A 15,792-nucleotide genomic window follows, 5' to 3' on the forward strand; every position below is an offset into this window, starting at 1 on the left:
TCTTACATTCTTGCATGGTAGAGGATCAGAAATCATGCAGAATCCTGTGTCCTTTTCACAAACTGAAGATAATTAAAAATGGGTATATTTGTATGGTGACCCAACATGCATGCCTGGATCTGAGCCATTTCCTCAGAAAGATGACCTTTGGCACCACCACCAGGTCAATTGAGAAAGCAGACCTTCGGGCCCTTCCAGACAGGCCCTATATCCCAGGATCTGATCCCAGGTTTTCTGTTTATCCCAGATACTGAACTCATATACTCCAGTTTAAATGGGACTCATATACTCCAGTTTAAAGCAGAAGATCTGCAATCGAATCCTGGGATATAGGACCTGTCTGAAAGAGCCCTTAGATCTGGATTTCTTAGCCAGGACTCCTTGGATCTCTAGGATTCCATGAGAAATCAGCTCTCCCAAAGAAATCTCTTCCAGTACATTTCCAGTATAAATTGGACCACATCTCAGAAAAACTGCCCAGCATCTATCCTATTTCCTGGTTTACATTTTTATTGTAAATGGTGACAGGATTCAAATGGCCTCCGGTGCTATAAGACTGGGTGAGGGTGGGGGGCACAGCAGCAAACACCTTCTCTAAAGTAAGAAAGTTGCCCTGTTGTTTCCTGAAGGAGTCAGTAAGAGAGAAAGTGGCTTATGCTGTTAATGTCTCACTAAAAGGGTTTTACAAAAAACAGACATCCCCCCCTCTCTGTCAATTACACATAACTACATACTATTCCATGGGTTAGATCAGCCACTTTAGACTCTAAATAACAATATAACCAATGGGCTGTTGACTTTTACCTACACATTAAACGTCATAATCTTAAAAGTGGCACAGGGCATTGGAGTAGGGAGCGGGGAGTTCTCTGCCTTGCCCTTGATTGAAGGACCACCCTTTGCGGTTTCAGTGATTGATCTGGTTAAAATGCAGCTCACCTTTTCCAAGGGCTCCCTTTCCAGAAACACGTGTGCCCAATTTGCATCACACAGGCTCTTTAGACAGATCCCTTTTCCCTCGGCACTGATTCTGTTTCTGCTGGAGTGCTGCCCATACAGGAGAAGGAATTTCCTCAATTTCCTTTGGAAGGGGCTGTGCTATTTGAGATCACCCGTAGGTTAGAGTTAGTTATTACAAACATTGTGGAATTGGCAGATGACAGAATGCAAAGCAGGTCTATCTCAAAAGCAGAATCCTACACATAAGTCGACATGCACTAAATTTTTTCCAGATGCTCGCTGCATTTGGCCTCTTCGCTGAATGCCTGCATTGTCATTTCCTTTGGCAATCACACCTCGTTCCCTATATTACCATTGTCCTGTGCTGAAAAGCAACAAGCACACCCATTAACCAAATTCATCTTCAACAAATTCCATCCACTCTATGAATAGCTTTTCATAATTGTGAAGAAAGTGAACCAGACTGGAGACAAGTAACACAGAGAGCGTTCTCCACACCTTTCCAGTGAAAAAACGTTCACTGTAGGATATCCATGGAGACTCAAATTTAGATCTGATTTTGTTAAGAGAAAAGACTTTTAAAAAACAGTTTTTTAGGCAGATGTAATACAAATGTAATAACCATTTGATTGATTGGCTGAATTTATACCCCACCTTTCTCCTGGGTGGGACCCAAGGCAGCTTATAGTAATTTAAAATGAGAGACAGTTTCAATCTTATTTTGCTAAAATTTAAAAAGGAGCAGTAGTACTTTGAAAACATGTTTCTAAATACTGTAGCTTAAAATACATTTGATTATTAAAGGTGAAAGCATGGACACACCACTTAACAGCATTAGTAAAGGTAAAAGTACTGTAAATGCTTTCCCTTGACTTTAAGTCTAGTCAGGTTTGACTCTGGGGGGTGGTGCTCATCTCCATTTCTAATCTGAAGAGCCAGTGTTGTCCGTAGATGCCTCCTAGGTCATGTAGCCAGCATGACTGCATGGAGCACCGCTATCTTCCCGCAGGAGCGGTACTTTTTGATCTCACATTTGCATGTTTGCAAACTACTAGGTTGGCAGAAGCTGGGGCTAACAGCAGGAGCTCACCCCACCCCCCAGATTTAAACCATCGACCTTTCAGTCAGCAACTTAAGCAGCTCAACCTGGAAAGTTTAGTCTGGGAGTCTGCTGCTGAGAAGGCTTTCCTGCGATTTACCAAATGTATTTATGAGGATGTTGGATCCTGTTTAGATGGTGGGACAAAATTTGAGCATATAAAACAGTAGTTGATGGATTTCTGAGTGATTTCTGGACTACAAAAATAGCAGCCAAAGCCAACTTTCTCTCTTCTATGTGCTCCTCCTTCTTAGATTAATGGGAGCTTTTGTTTGGAGACATCAAGGACCTCTTAATGGTCAGTAGCTACTTTCGTAATGCCCAACACATTTCAGACAAATGGTTCTCAATATGTTTTCCATTGTTTTCTCCCCCTTTCTTTGTCAGCCACCCATTTCCAATGAAGTTACTTAAACTTTGTAAAGAAGAGAGTCGGAGATCAAAAGATGTCCAGAAACTCCGCTCCAGCATTGCAGTGTAAGTTGGGAGAAAAGTGTAAGTGCGTGGGCTGACAAAGAGATTGTCCTGTTACACAAATGGTTTTGTGGGGAAAGCCACAAGAAATATAAGAAAGGATGCTTTCCACAGTAATGTATGCTCTGTTCCCCTATCGTGGTCACTTGCTTTTAACAAGTATCCCGAAAATTTGTTCCTTTTGTATAGAAATCATAAGTAACTTTATGATCTGTGGCACACTGGAAGGACTAGGAAGAATTGAAGGGCGGGACCCACAGGTCCCAGATATTTACAACTACAATTATAACAATGTCTGTCATTACATGTTAGCTACTGAGATAGCAATTGAAGATCAGGGAGGAAATGCTCCCGGGGCAGTTGGATTCACAGGTGGGGGGGCTACTATAGAGGTGGTGACGGGTAGAGGGAGATACGGGAAAAGGAGACTAAACCACTCATTTCGGCCCAAAATTTACAATAAGAATTCGACAAACCCAAATTATAGTAATGATCTGAAACGTAAGCAAATCCGGCCCAAAATTTTCAATAGAACATTGGCGATTCCAAAAATTATCCATCTCACAACTCAAAAAACTATTCGGCCTGAAAATAACAAGAATGTATTGGCAATTCCAAAAGACTCTCCTGACAAGATACAGCTGAGATGTCAGGATGGTGGTCCCTCTGGGTTAAGGATGGTGCTGCTCAATGCCAGGTCGGTCAATGGAAAGACATCCATCATCCGAGACCTAATCCAGGAAGAACAAGCTGATCTGACATGTATAACGGAGACCTGGCTAGACGAGGGGGGAGGGGTGAATCTCTCCCAACTATGCCCACCTGGCTATTGTGTGCAGCACCAACCAAGACCCGGAGGGCGGGGGGGAGGAGTTGCAGTGGTCTACAAGGATTTTATCCCCCTGGTCAGGCGCCCCATCCCGCAATCATCATCATTCGAATGTGCCGGCTTCAGGTTAGGTGACCGGGACAGGATAGGGATTCTGTTAGTGTACCGACCACCCCGCTGCATGACAGTCTCCCTACCTGAGCTAGCAGGTGTGGTCTCGGATATGGTGCTGGGCTCCCAGCGACTTTTAGTCCTGGGGGATTTCAACGTCCATGCCGAGACCCCCCTCTCAGGTGCAGCTCAGGACTTTATGGCCGCCATGACAACCATGGGCCTGTCCCAATTAGTATCTGGTCCCACCCATACTGCCGGACACACACTGGATTTGGTCTTTACTCAGGGATGGGGTGATAGTGTCGGGGCGGAGGAGCTGACCATCGCTCCATTGTCATGGACCGATCACTACCTGATTAGGTTTAGACTTACTGTACCTCCTAACCTCCGCAGGGGTGGTGGACCCATTAGAATGGTCCGCCCCAGGAGGCTTATGGATCCAAATGGTTTCCTGATGGCTCTTGGGGAGTTTCCCACCTCCTTGACTGGCGACCCTGTCGATGCCTTGGTCTCTCACTGGAACACCGAGATGACTAGGGCAATCGACACAATCGCTCCGGAACGCCCCCTCTCGAGTAACCGAGCTAACCCGGCTTCTTGGTTTACTGAGGAGCTGGCAGCAATGAAGCGAAAGAAGAGGTGGCTAGAGCGCGTGTGGCGCAGTAACCCGACTAAATCAACCCAAACACATCTGAATACCTTCTTAAGGTCCTACGGTGTGGCAATAGAGGCAGCACAAAAAAATCTTTCGCTGCCAATATTGCATCTGCGAAGAATCGTCCAGCTGAGCTCTTTCGAGTTGTCAGGGGTCTGTTAAATCCGCCGAAAAGCGAGATCCCTGACAGCTCTGGAGCTCGCTGTGAAGCGTTTGCTCGATTTTTCGCAGATAAAATTGGGCGGATTCGGTCGGGTTTTGACACCACTTTACCTGCGGTCTCTGAGAATGTAACGAGAGCATCTGCTTGTCAAGTTTTGTTGGATTCTTTTCAATTAGTTCAGCTTGAGGATGTGGACAGGATCCTTGGAGAGGTGCGGCCTACCACATGCATCCTAGACCCCTGTCCATCCTGGCTTATAAAAGAAGCCAGAGGGGGTTTGGCAGAGTGGGTGAAGGTGGTGGTTAATGCCTCCTTACAGGAGGGCAAGATTCCAGCGAGCCTAAAACAGGCTATTATCAAACCGCTGTTGAAAAAACCATCACTGGACCCCACTCAATTAGACAACTATCGGCCAGTTTCCAATCTCCCCTATTTGGGCAAAGTCCTGGAACGTGTGGTGGCAGCTCAACTCCAGGGATTTCTGGTAGACACTGATTATCTTGATCCGGCACAGTCTGGCTTTAGACCGGGACATGGAACGGAAACAGCCTTGGTCGCCTTGGTAGATGATCTGCGCAGGGAACTGGACAGGGGGAGTGTGTCCCTGTTAGTTCTCCTGGACCTCTCAGCAGCCTTCGATACCGTCGATCACGGTATCCTTCTGGGACGCAGATGCAATATTGGCAGCGAAAGATGTTTTTTGTGCTGCCTCTATTGCCACACCGTAGGACCTTAAGAAGGTATTCAGAAATGGGACTTGGGGGTACTGCTTTGCAGTGGCTCCAGTCATTTCTTGAGGGACGGTCCCAAAAGGTGTTACTGGGTGACACCTGTTCGGCTCCACAACCATTGTCGTGTGGAGTCCCTCAGGGATCTATTCTGTCCCCAATGTTGTTTAACATCTACATGAAGCCGCTGGGGGAGATCATTCGGAGTTTCGGACTGCGGTGTTATCTCTATGCAGATGATGTCCAGATCTGTCACTCCTTTCCGCCTGTCACCAAGGAGGCTGTCCAGACCTTGAATCGGTGTCTAGCTGCTGTGTCGGACTGGATGAGAGCTAACAAATTGAAATTGAATCCAGACAAGACAGAGGTCCTACTGGTCAGTCGGAAGGCCGAACAGAGTATAGGGTTACAGCCTGTGCTGGATGGGGTTACACTCCCCCTGAAGACGCAGGTTCGCAGCTTGGGAGTGATCCTGGACTCGCCGCTGAGCCTGGAACCCCAGGTCTCGGCGGTGGCCGGGAGAGCTTTTGCGCAATTAAAACTTGTGCACCAGTTGCGCCCGTACCTTGGGAAGTCTGATCTGGCCACGGTGGTCCACGCTCTTGTTACATCCCGGATAGACTACTGCAACGCGCTCTACGTGGGGTTGCCCTTGAAGACTGTTCGGAAACTCCAACTAGTCCAGCGTGCGGCAGCCAGATTGCTCACCGGAGCGACATACAGGGAGCCTACCACCCCCCTGTTGTGCCAGCTCCACTGGCTGCCAGTTCAATTCCGAGCACAATTCAAGGTGCTGGTCTTAACCTACAAAACCCTATACGGTTCTGGTCCAGTGTATCTGTCCGAACGTATCTCCCTCTACGTCCCACCTCGGAGTTTGAGATCATCTGGGGAGGCCCTGCTCTCGACCCCACCACTCTCACAAGTGAGGCTGGTGGGGACGAGAAGCAGAGCCTTCTCAGTGGTGGCCCCCCACCTGTGGAATTCACTCCCGGGGGAAATCAGAACAGCACCAACCCTCCTCTCCTTCAGGAGGAGGGTGAAGACATGGCTGTGGAACCAGGCCTTTGGGTAACCAGGCAATTAGACAATGACAACCAAATAAGACAATCAGATGTGTAAGATCGGCAGGATTGTCGAAATGGAACCAAAAACAGATCTTTGAGTTAATGTACACTGATGGGTAGGAGGAAGATCCAGGTTTGTATTGTTTTACTGATTTTATCATTTTACTGATTTTATTGGATAATGTTGAATTGTGGGAATTTGTACTGTTATATTTTTGTGATGATTGTTTGTGTAGCAGGCGTCTAAGTGCGCCTTGCAGCTGTAAGCCGCCCTGGGTCCCCTTCGGGGTGAGAAGGGCGAGGTACAAGAACCCCAAATAAATAAATAAATAACAGCATAGTCGTCCCAATTGCAAGGCTAGGCAGCACTTACAATTATTTTTGTAAATAATTGTTTGTCTGCCTGCTTATTTAATATCCCCCCTTTCTCTTTACACTGAATTTCAGGAGTCTTTCTTTAATATTGATATTCTTTAATCTTTTAAGTCTTTTTTATATATGTAAGTGGATGGTTAAATGCATACTTTTTGGGCTACATTTTTCAATGTAATCTCAAATTTTCAGTAATTTGAGATTTAGTATTATCTGAATAAAATGAAGAGTCTTTGCCAGTCCTTCATGCCATCTGTCGGGGGTACTTTGATTGTGCTTTTCCTGCATGGCAGTTGGTTGGATTACATAGCCCATGGGGTCTCTTTGAACTCTATGATTCTGTGATAAAGAACTTCTGTTGGAAGCTTTGCCACACTTTGCTCCAGTGTCCATCCATTTAATTTCCTCACCTTCAAAATACGTGGCCTGATAATCGGCAGAAATGCCCACTAGGAAACCCCATTTAGTACAGCACTGTTTTGTGCAAGAGAACCTCTTCCTTGTTGAAGTATCATAAACACATTTGATCCTGGCCACTTTTCCTTTTGTATAACCTTCTTTTAAATGTACTAACGTAACATTTTCTCAAAGATTGTAATCTTTAACACACCTGTTTCCTCCAAATGCGCAGCAAAATCAATGGAATACAGAAACCTGCTTCTGGGTAATCACCCTCTTAGAATCAGTGACAAAATGCATCTCTGTGATAATATTATAAAAGACACAACTGAAATAAAAATATATTTCATTTTCCCTAGTTTTTGTGGCCTGGTCCAGTTTCCAGGAGACATGAGAAAACAAGTTCTGTTTCAGCTCTTCCTCCTCCTTTGTCACCCATTTCTAGTTGTAAGTATTGGAAATGTTTGGCTTCTCATCCTTCTTTTTATTTATTTAGGTAACACAACTATGAGACAATGTTATTAATTACACATATATAGTTACAAAGTCTATTCAGTTAATCTTAGCAGCAAGTAACAAGTTACAGCGTCTCAGTCCAAGTTGGCACATATTTTGATGGAGGTCATGGCGAGAGTTCATGTTTGAAGCAAATGTGACGAAAAAGATACTACACAGTTTCAAATTATCTTTTTGTACTATGGGTTCTTAGACAATTTTTCCATCAAGGACAGTTTCCAAAGTCTGACCATTTGGGAATGAAAGGTGCTGCAGATTTTTTCCCCAGGCTTTTTCCTGAAAGTGGTTTCAGTCCTTATTGCTTGTTAGAGAGTCTTCCAAATGTTCATTTAAAGGGCATTTAAAATGCTATTTGCATTTTTTCCATTTATCATAAATTGGCCGCTTTGTTTCCTGAAAATTGCTTTCATTATTTATCCTAATCCCATTTATCTAAACAGAAAAAATGTTCCTCTTTAAAAGTTCACGTTTATTTTCTGAACCTGCATAATTCAAAAGCAGGTTAGTTGGCCCCTTTTTTGATGAGTTCAAACTAAAATGAGACTCTCCAATCATTTCTTCATTGGTAATACACAGATATATCTAATGGTTTGAGTGGGTCTGCTCTAGCCGGGACTAAGAAAATTCAGAGCATTGCCTATGCAATTCCTGTGCTGCTTTGCCAAAATGCAATTATCAAAAGTGTGTATTTTGAGGAACTGCAAGGCTGTCCCTTTCCTGTCTCTAGATTAGGACGACGACAGCCAGTCAGGTTTATGAAATGCTGATCACCTACAGCGATGTTGCTGAACCCGATGTTATTGAAGAGGTCATGACAATTTTGAGCGACACCAACTGGTGAGTTAGTCCAACCCCGCAGGCAAGATTGTTCTGACTCTCCAATTGATAGTATTCAGTCCTCTGTGTGGGACTACAGATAACATCGGGCATATATGTGAATGTCACAACTGGAAATAGACAAAAGGTATTAAATAAATTAAAACTGACAAGAATCTAAACTTAAATGTATAGTCATAGAGTTGGAAGAGATCCCAAGGGCTATCCAGCCCAACCCAATTCTTCCAATTGAAGCACTCCCGACAGATGGCCATCCAGCCTCTGCTTAAAAAGCTCAATAGGCAACATATATAAGAGGGAAGTAGAACTATGTTTGCATAGATATTTAAAACATTTGTGCCTTGCCCCCTTTATACTTGGAAAGATGTATTAATATCTTGGTGACAAGGGAATATGCTGATAAATTATATGTTAAAGCCTTTCCCCAGCTCTCCTGCTCTTACTACTCTGATCCTTAAGGACCTGTTGCCACTGATAAGGGGGCAAATAGCAGTCCTACAAGGAGGAGTGGCAGAAACTCATGGTTAGGGTCTTTTATTCCCCAGAAAAGATGAACTGGTGCCCATAGGCACAATTTAGTGAAGTTAAGCTTAGAGAAGGTGACAGAGATAGGATTGGAAGCCACTCCTGCCACGCAGATGTTTCTGATGTTGCTTGCAGGACAAACTCAGAGCAACCGGCTGCTAGAAGATAGCTGCAAGGACATTCCTCTGCTTGAGTTGTTTGTGGACTTAACAAACTGCCCCCCTCCCTTCTTTTCCCTTGATGGAAGAGATTCAGAGACCCACTACAAGCTCTTAATCCAATATTGTGTAATAATTTATGTCGCACTCTCCAAACAGGGACACAGACCTGACATTGCTGAGGAAGCAGCGTAACTACTTATGTGATTTAATGAAAGTGCCGAAACCACAATTGGTAACCAAGGTAATATTCACAAGTTCCCCTTAACTCACCATGAATATTTTGAAGAGTAATCTTGAGCGCAACATAGATGTATATACAGTATATGTGAGAGATGGATGGATGGATGGATGGATGAGAGGAGAGCTTGAAGCATAACATTAAAGAACCCTATATTTTAAAAATAGAGTTCACTATATTTGATATATTTATCTACAGATATCGATATATCTCAAATCTAGTGAAGCCTATGGTCTTAATATAGAGTTCTATAACCTCATGCTTCAAGCCCTCCTTTTCAAGCTTAGCACTGCCAGAAAGCAAGGGCTGTAGGGCGTCCTCCCTCCCATCCCACTCCTTGAAACCCTGCCAGTCCTCTGGAGCTCGGCTTCTAGACAGGGAGCACCAATTAATGCAGTGTAACTGGCTCCCAAAGTGGCCTTTGTGGAAAGGAGCAATCAGAATTTCCACTCTGCATTTTTACAGGAAAATGTGGATACCACAGCATCTTTTAGGTCTCTACTTTATTTGTACTAAAAGACAGAAGGTTAAGTAATTATTTCTTCCTAATTAACCATGGAAACACAAAAGAAGAGGTAAGACATGGCTTATTAAAGCCAGATTTTTAACAATACTGCAGCCTATACAGACGTTCCATGAAGACGAAGTCTTCCAGTGAGAACAGGGTGGAAATCCTGTGGCTCCCCAGATCTGGAACTGTTGGTTCCAGAAGTTGGTTCTGGTGCTGGTTGTTTCCAGTGTCATTCTGTTTTCTTTTACTCTGGAATCAGTAAAATTCCTTAGGTTACCAAAGTGATGAAGGAATACCAATTACAGCTAAAATGCCACCATTAAATTTAACTGCTGAGTCCTGCATTTTCTTTTTTCTTTTAACAAAAAGGTTGGAAAACCATCTCCTCTGATCTCAGAATGACAGGCACATCTGTATTTCAGTTTTATTTGAAGACTTCTCTCTGCATGAACTGGAGGAATGCTCACAGCAGTTTGGTTTCCTAGTACCAGTTTTTTGCAGAGGGACTACATGACACTATGCCATACTATTCCAACTCAGAGCTCACATTTCACAAGGGCATATGGATAAAAAATACACAATGCCTTGTTAAACCCTACAAGGAAAAAAAAAACAATTTAGACTGTGTATCTTTTACTGAGTCTCTTGATCTCGATTGTGAGGGAAGACTTAGATTTGTTTTCATCAAGTAAACATGTATTCTTGTGAGTTATTGTTTTGTCTAATAAAGAAAAGTGGTCTGAAAGATTTAAACATCAGGCTGTTTAAAAACAAACAGATCATTTTTAAAAGCTCCAGTTGTTTTGGGATTGTGAAAAGCTGTTTCACGAGGGATAGCGTCCAGTGATGCATGGACCATTCCTGTGCATTGGCCCAATCACAGCGACATTCAGGAAGCCATGCACAAGACACAGTTTATTTGGAAACAGAGAAGTGTGTTATGGATTGCAGTAATAGTTCATTCATTACAACATACTTCTAGAACCAAAATGGCTTTTTAAAAAGGAAACTTGGGTTATAGAAACCTGTAAATAACTAATTTTTATCCACCTAGAAACAACTGTAGATAACCGGTTATTCTCTTTTATTTTCAAACTATCTATTAAATATATCATGAAATTCAACTACAATTCTTTTTCTTTTGCTTGGCTTCTGCAGAAAAAATAACTGGAAACTCGTGGACTTTGACAATGAAGATTCCCAAAATCTGTACATCCAAAGGAGAAAGCAGATTTTGACTTGGCAACCTGAGCAACTGTAGGGTGTGAATAGGTGAAAGAGAACAAGTGACAGCCCCACAGGCCTGCTTTTGGAAGCTCTGTGCATAATGGAGGATTTCTTTTAAAACAGATATTTTTTTTGGTTAACTAAACTTAAGTCTGTTAGTACTATTTCCATGTCTGTAGCCACAAGATGGCAGTTTGCACACATAATTTTCTCTTGTCGTTGAAATTTGTTATGCATACCAATCACTGATATTTTGTGTTTCTTTCTCAAAATTGAATTAAAATATCTATTGGGCAGTGCAAACTACGATTTATCTATTCTGTTCTCCCGAGCTGTTTGTCCTGTTTACAATGAAATATAGAACATGCTAGTGAAGCAATCGGTACTTGCCAAAGCAAGTTAGGCATTGCTCAGTCAGCTGTTCTTTAGAAAGAGCCAAGCCACAACTCCAGCAGCTTTGCTTTTGAAAAGGAAAAGGGGGCGAAGGGAAAGGGAAAGACAGGAAAGGGACTGCTAGTGTTCTCGTCCCAGCCCTAGAGCAGTGGTGGGGTTTTGGCTGGAAAGCTGGAAATATACCACCTCTAAAAACAGGAAATACAACTTGTTTGATTTATTGTAGGTATGTCAGTACTTACAAAAATATACAATCCTCTCACATGTTTCTTAAAACATGCAAAAGATGCAAATGCAGTATATGACAGAAGCAGAATAAAACAGTCAGCACGATTAAAATAGCATTTACAAAGCTTGATAAAATAATGTAAATTCTTCACCTGGACTCTTGCAATGGGCTATGCCATAGCATGAATCCGGGGAGCGGGGTGAACTCCGGTCTATCAGCTCCAGCTTCTCATGCAGCGACATGAGAGAAGCCTCCCACAGGATAGTAAAAAACCCAGGCGTCCCCTAGGCAATGTCCTTGCAGATGGCCAATTCTCTCAACACCAGAAGTGACTTGCAGTTTCTCAAGTCACTCCTGACACGAAAAAAAGGCAAGGTGGGAAAGGCTTGGAGGTGAAAATTTTGGATTGCCTTTCCTTGTCCCTTTTCTGCAGTCCTAACAAAAGTGCTACCATCATTTGTCTAACATTAAAATCACAATTTGATGTTGTGCGCAGCATCCCATGAAAAGGGGCTATCGTACTCCGTTCTCTTTCTTTTGAGGTGTAGAAAAATGTATAAATGAAGTGCTGTTTTTACTGTGTAAAATACATTTCTGTACGGCCCCAGTGTGATTTCCGCTTGCAGGCTTTTCATTTTAGTGATGTTATACTGCCCTAAAAGGAAGAGGGGCCGACCAAGGGCAAGATGGATGGATGGCATCCTTGAAGTGACTGGACTGACCTTGAGGGAGCTGGGGGTGGTAACGGCCGACAGGGAGCTCTGGCGTAGGCTGGTCCATGAGGTCACGAAGAGTCAGAGACGACTGAACGAATGAACAACAACAACAATACTGCCCTTTTGACCATCTGATGAAAAGGAAGCTCTAGTTAGAATATGTACAGTTTTTACCATTATCACAGCCAACTTCAATACAACAGAAGAAGAGTATACCATAACTGCCTGGTGAATTCCATGAAGACGAAGTTTTCCATGAAGACGAAGTTTTTGCCTTAGGATGCTTTTGCTCCTAAGGCAAAAGCATCATGGAGGCTGGTTTTATATATCTTTATTACAAACTATGTTCCAGTTGTAAAGCTCCTGCTTCTCATCCTGCCAGAGGATGTTCTAACGTGGGGCTTCTTAAACCCCTACATAGGAACCAGTTGCATCACAAAGCGTGACAGATTTTATTTGTGGGAGAGCCCAGCTGTTCCTGCCAATGCTGGGGAAAGTGTGCGGCCCTCGAGTCTTCTTGACTCCCTGTAGGTTGTTAAAGCACCACTTGGAATTTATGGGGCTGCATTTCATTCTGACAAATAATGCAAAGAGAATTGGCTTTGCCACACCACCACCAGACTGATTGTGTAAAGTGACGAAAGTTGAAAAATGCCTTGACTTGGTTATAAGATGGGATTAAAAATATAACAACTGGCTTTGATTATGTCAAAGGGGAGGCAGAATGTTCACTGGACATCTGGAGCAAGATGGTGACTTGTCTACAGTATTTCAACCTCCCCCACCATAAGTGATAATAGATCAACTAGCAGGATCTGGTCCTCCCTGATTCTCCAAGACAAAAGTAATAAATCTTTGGCCCTCCAGATGTTTTGGGCAAGTCCTCCTAACCCCTTATCACTATTTATGGTCTCTGAGGTTTCCAAGAACTGGAAGTCTAAAACATCTTGAAGGTCAAGGATTCCTCACCCCAGAGGAAGATACAATGTCCTTCAATTCCTTTTATTAAAATTGGGAAGCCACACTATACAATAACAAGGAAAGTAGAGAAGAGATTTTTCAAGGATTATATATTCTATATATTTGCTGTCATTCTGCTTCCTGCTGTGACCCTCTTGGGGCGCCCATGCATTCAGCCACAAACAGAGTAACTTGCGTTTTCAGGGAAAAGGCATCTTGAAGCAGGGGTTGTTGCCATTATTATTCTGTAAACATCAAACCCATACAGTTTTTGTGGTCTGTTTTCCAAGGAAACATTTTCCAGTGTGCTTCAGTTAAAATGGTAATAATCCATTCCTTCTTTCAATTCCAACAGCTTCAGATTTTCCTCAAACTGTCCACCTGTCAGATCCTGCAGGAAGGAAGAAGTAGATTGCCTTGTTAATTAAAGATGGCTCCAGCCCTAATTATTTTGCATATTCTCTCTGTACTTCTGTGCTTGACCTAGTTTATCACAGGTGCCCCCCACTTAGTCAACAGGTTAGGGAACAGAACACTAGCAAAAAGGGGAAATCATCAAACTGTGGATTCCGTAATGCTCTGGCCCCTAACCTCAGGTGATGCTTTACTGAGGAAGGAATTGACTGAAACAGAGATTACCCACTTTCAGCAACTCCTTACAGTCATAAATTCTGCTGTCTAACAGGCACCTCACATGAACCCACTCTCCCTCATTTCTTTTCGGCCCCGATCAGTTCAAAATTGTGGGGATAGTAGCTTGGTGGGTTAGGATGGGGGAGGTACTATGGGAATGTGATAGGATTCCTGCCATGCTACTTGGCTCTAGAAACCCCAATGGAGTCTCTGCACAGGTGCAAAACCCCATTTGTGTGAAGGCAGAGGTGACTACTCAAAGAACCACAGGTATCGGTAAGCAAACTGTTCATCTGCTCTTGGAAACAATTGTTCCCTTGATTCTCTTCTAACCTGAGAGTCAACATCTTAGAGTAGTTTGGGTGTTGGGCTAGTACACTGGAAGGACTTGATTTAAATTCCTGCTTAGCCTTGGAAACCCATCACTTGACCTTAGACAAGTTGCAGTTGAAACCCTGCTCTGAACAAATTCTGCCAAGAAAACCCCTAGGGTCGCCATAGGTCAGAAATTGCTTGCACACAACAACAAACATACACACATTGTGCTAGCACAAAAATTCTGAGAGCCTTAAAAACCTTTAGTTCGAACAATACATATTGCTCTTCATCTCCACCCTTAAACAAAATGTCTCAGGAGACTCCTAACTGCATAACAGGGAAAAGCACATGCCAAGACATCTACATTGCACTATAACCCAATTTTCAGATTCAATGCAGACTTTATGCTGGAGCACATGTAAGGCGAATCAGTTTGATAGCTCCAAGTGCCTGAGCAATGGCAAGGAGATAACCAATAGAAATTGTGTTGATGTTGATCAAAATAATTGTAATTGAACGTGTAAAAAGCGGTAAGAACTGAAGGCAACAGGCATGGAGTTTACCGATGCCAGTGAAAACTAAGTGATCCTGGTGCTGTTCAGTCATGTAAATGGACTGCCTTGAAATAAATCCATTAATCCCTGACTGGAGCATTTTTCTTCATTCATTGACGCTGTATTCCTAGCAACCTAAACAGAATAGTGATGACATCTCAATGCATTGGTGATTTGGTGGATTTTGCATGATGAGTACCTTTTGCCTTTTCTTCAAGGAGCCAGGATATTAATTCTGATTACAAGCGATTACTAAAAATGCTATTTGTAGTATAAAGAGGAACATTATGCTTATTCACCCATCCTGTACTATAAAATAATGAGCTCCCTCCGCCCCTCCAAGTTTGTATCATGTACAGTTTGTATCATGTCCAAGTTTCAGTTGGTAAGAAAAGCAGGTGACATCACTGTCAACTTCAGCATTTATTTTAAGCCTTTAATTTCAGAGCTCTTTTAATTGATGTTTCCAGTGGGATTAGCCTCAAACAATACTCCATTATTTAGATTAGTAACAACAAAGAAACTTCTGCTTCTGTGTATGAAGAATGGATGTACGTAATACTTAGTATTTACACTACTTCTACCAGTGTTCAAAACGTTTCTCCTGCTATCTGTCACTAATCCTTACAACAACTTCCCAAAAAGATGCCTTTATTACCCCTCTTAGTACAGTTGAGAACCTGAGATAGGATAGTTTGCCAGTATGCTCATGCCTGGACTAAGATCTGGATCAGGGTTGTCTCAGTCTTGAACTCATATGTCATCCTGTACATGATACAATATTTAACTCCATTCTCCATAGTCATCGTTCTGAAGAGGCAGATCAGACTGAAAAGGACACAAACAGCAAATGAGGAATTGGCAAGGATCCCCATCATTGTTGCAAGCCATTTGGGAAGGAGTTCTTGGTGGCTACTTCTAGGCTTCAAATTCTCTTCCACCAGAGGCTAGGACTCTTTCCTTTCTGCTCTCCTTCCATTATTAAAAACTGTGACATATCCATAGGCCAATCCCTTGAGCTCCTGTCATCCACCTTGCCTATTCCCCCTCTATATCTTTCCCTGGATCTGGTACTTGGGTCTTAAGTTGATCCCTACATGGACCAATGATGAGT

At 42.9% G+C, this 15,792-nt stretch overlaps 2 protein-coding genes across 6 annotated transcripts in view; one reads left to right on the forward strand and one right to left on the reverse strand.

Moving 5' to 3' along the window:
* The window catches only part of TBCD (tubulin folding cofactor D), a 153,006-nt gene extending 141,828 nt beyond the window's left edge, over positions 1–11,178 (forward strand). Inside the window, exons 36-40 of the mRNA XM_060764526.2 lie at positions 2,447–2,536; positions 7,220–7,307; positions 8,104–8,213; positions 9,056–9,140; positions 10,807–11,178. Of these exons, the coding sequence (XP_060620509.2) occupies positions 2,447–2,536; positions 7,220–7,307; positions 8,104–8,213; positions 9,056–9,140; positions 10,807–10,815 (382 nt within the window). The 3' untranslated portion in view covers positions 10,816–11,178. The remainder of the gene's footprint in view (positions 1–2,446; positions 2,537–7,219; positions 7,308–8,103; positions 8,214–9,055; positions 9,141–10,806) is intronic.
* Positions 11,179–12,505: 1,327 nt separating this feature from the next.
* Positions 12,506–15,792, reverse strand: part of B3GNTL1 (UDP-GlcNAc:betaGal beta-1,3-N-acetylglucosaminyltransferase like 1) — a 216,208-nt gene continuing 212,921 nt past the window's right edge. For all 5 annotated transcript variants that reach the window (XM_060764529.2, XM_060764530.2, XM_060764528.2 and 2 more), the window contains one exon: positions 12,506–13,564. In XM_060764529.2, coding sequence (XP_060620512.2) covers positions 13,484–13,564 — 81 coding nt within the window. In that variant the 3' untranslated portion in view covers positions 12,506–13,483. The remainder of the gene's footprint in view (positions 13,565–15,792) is intronic.

This window comes from Anolis sagrei, chromosome 2 (genome assembly GCF_037176765.1).
Source record: "Anolis sagrei isolate rAnoSag1 chromosome 2, rAnoSag1.mat, whole genome shotgun sequence".
In the NCBI taxonomy this organism is placed as follows: domain Eukaryota; kingdom Metazoa; phylum Chordata; class Lepidosauria; order Squamata; family Dactyloidae; genus Anolis; species Anolis sagrei.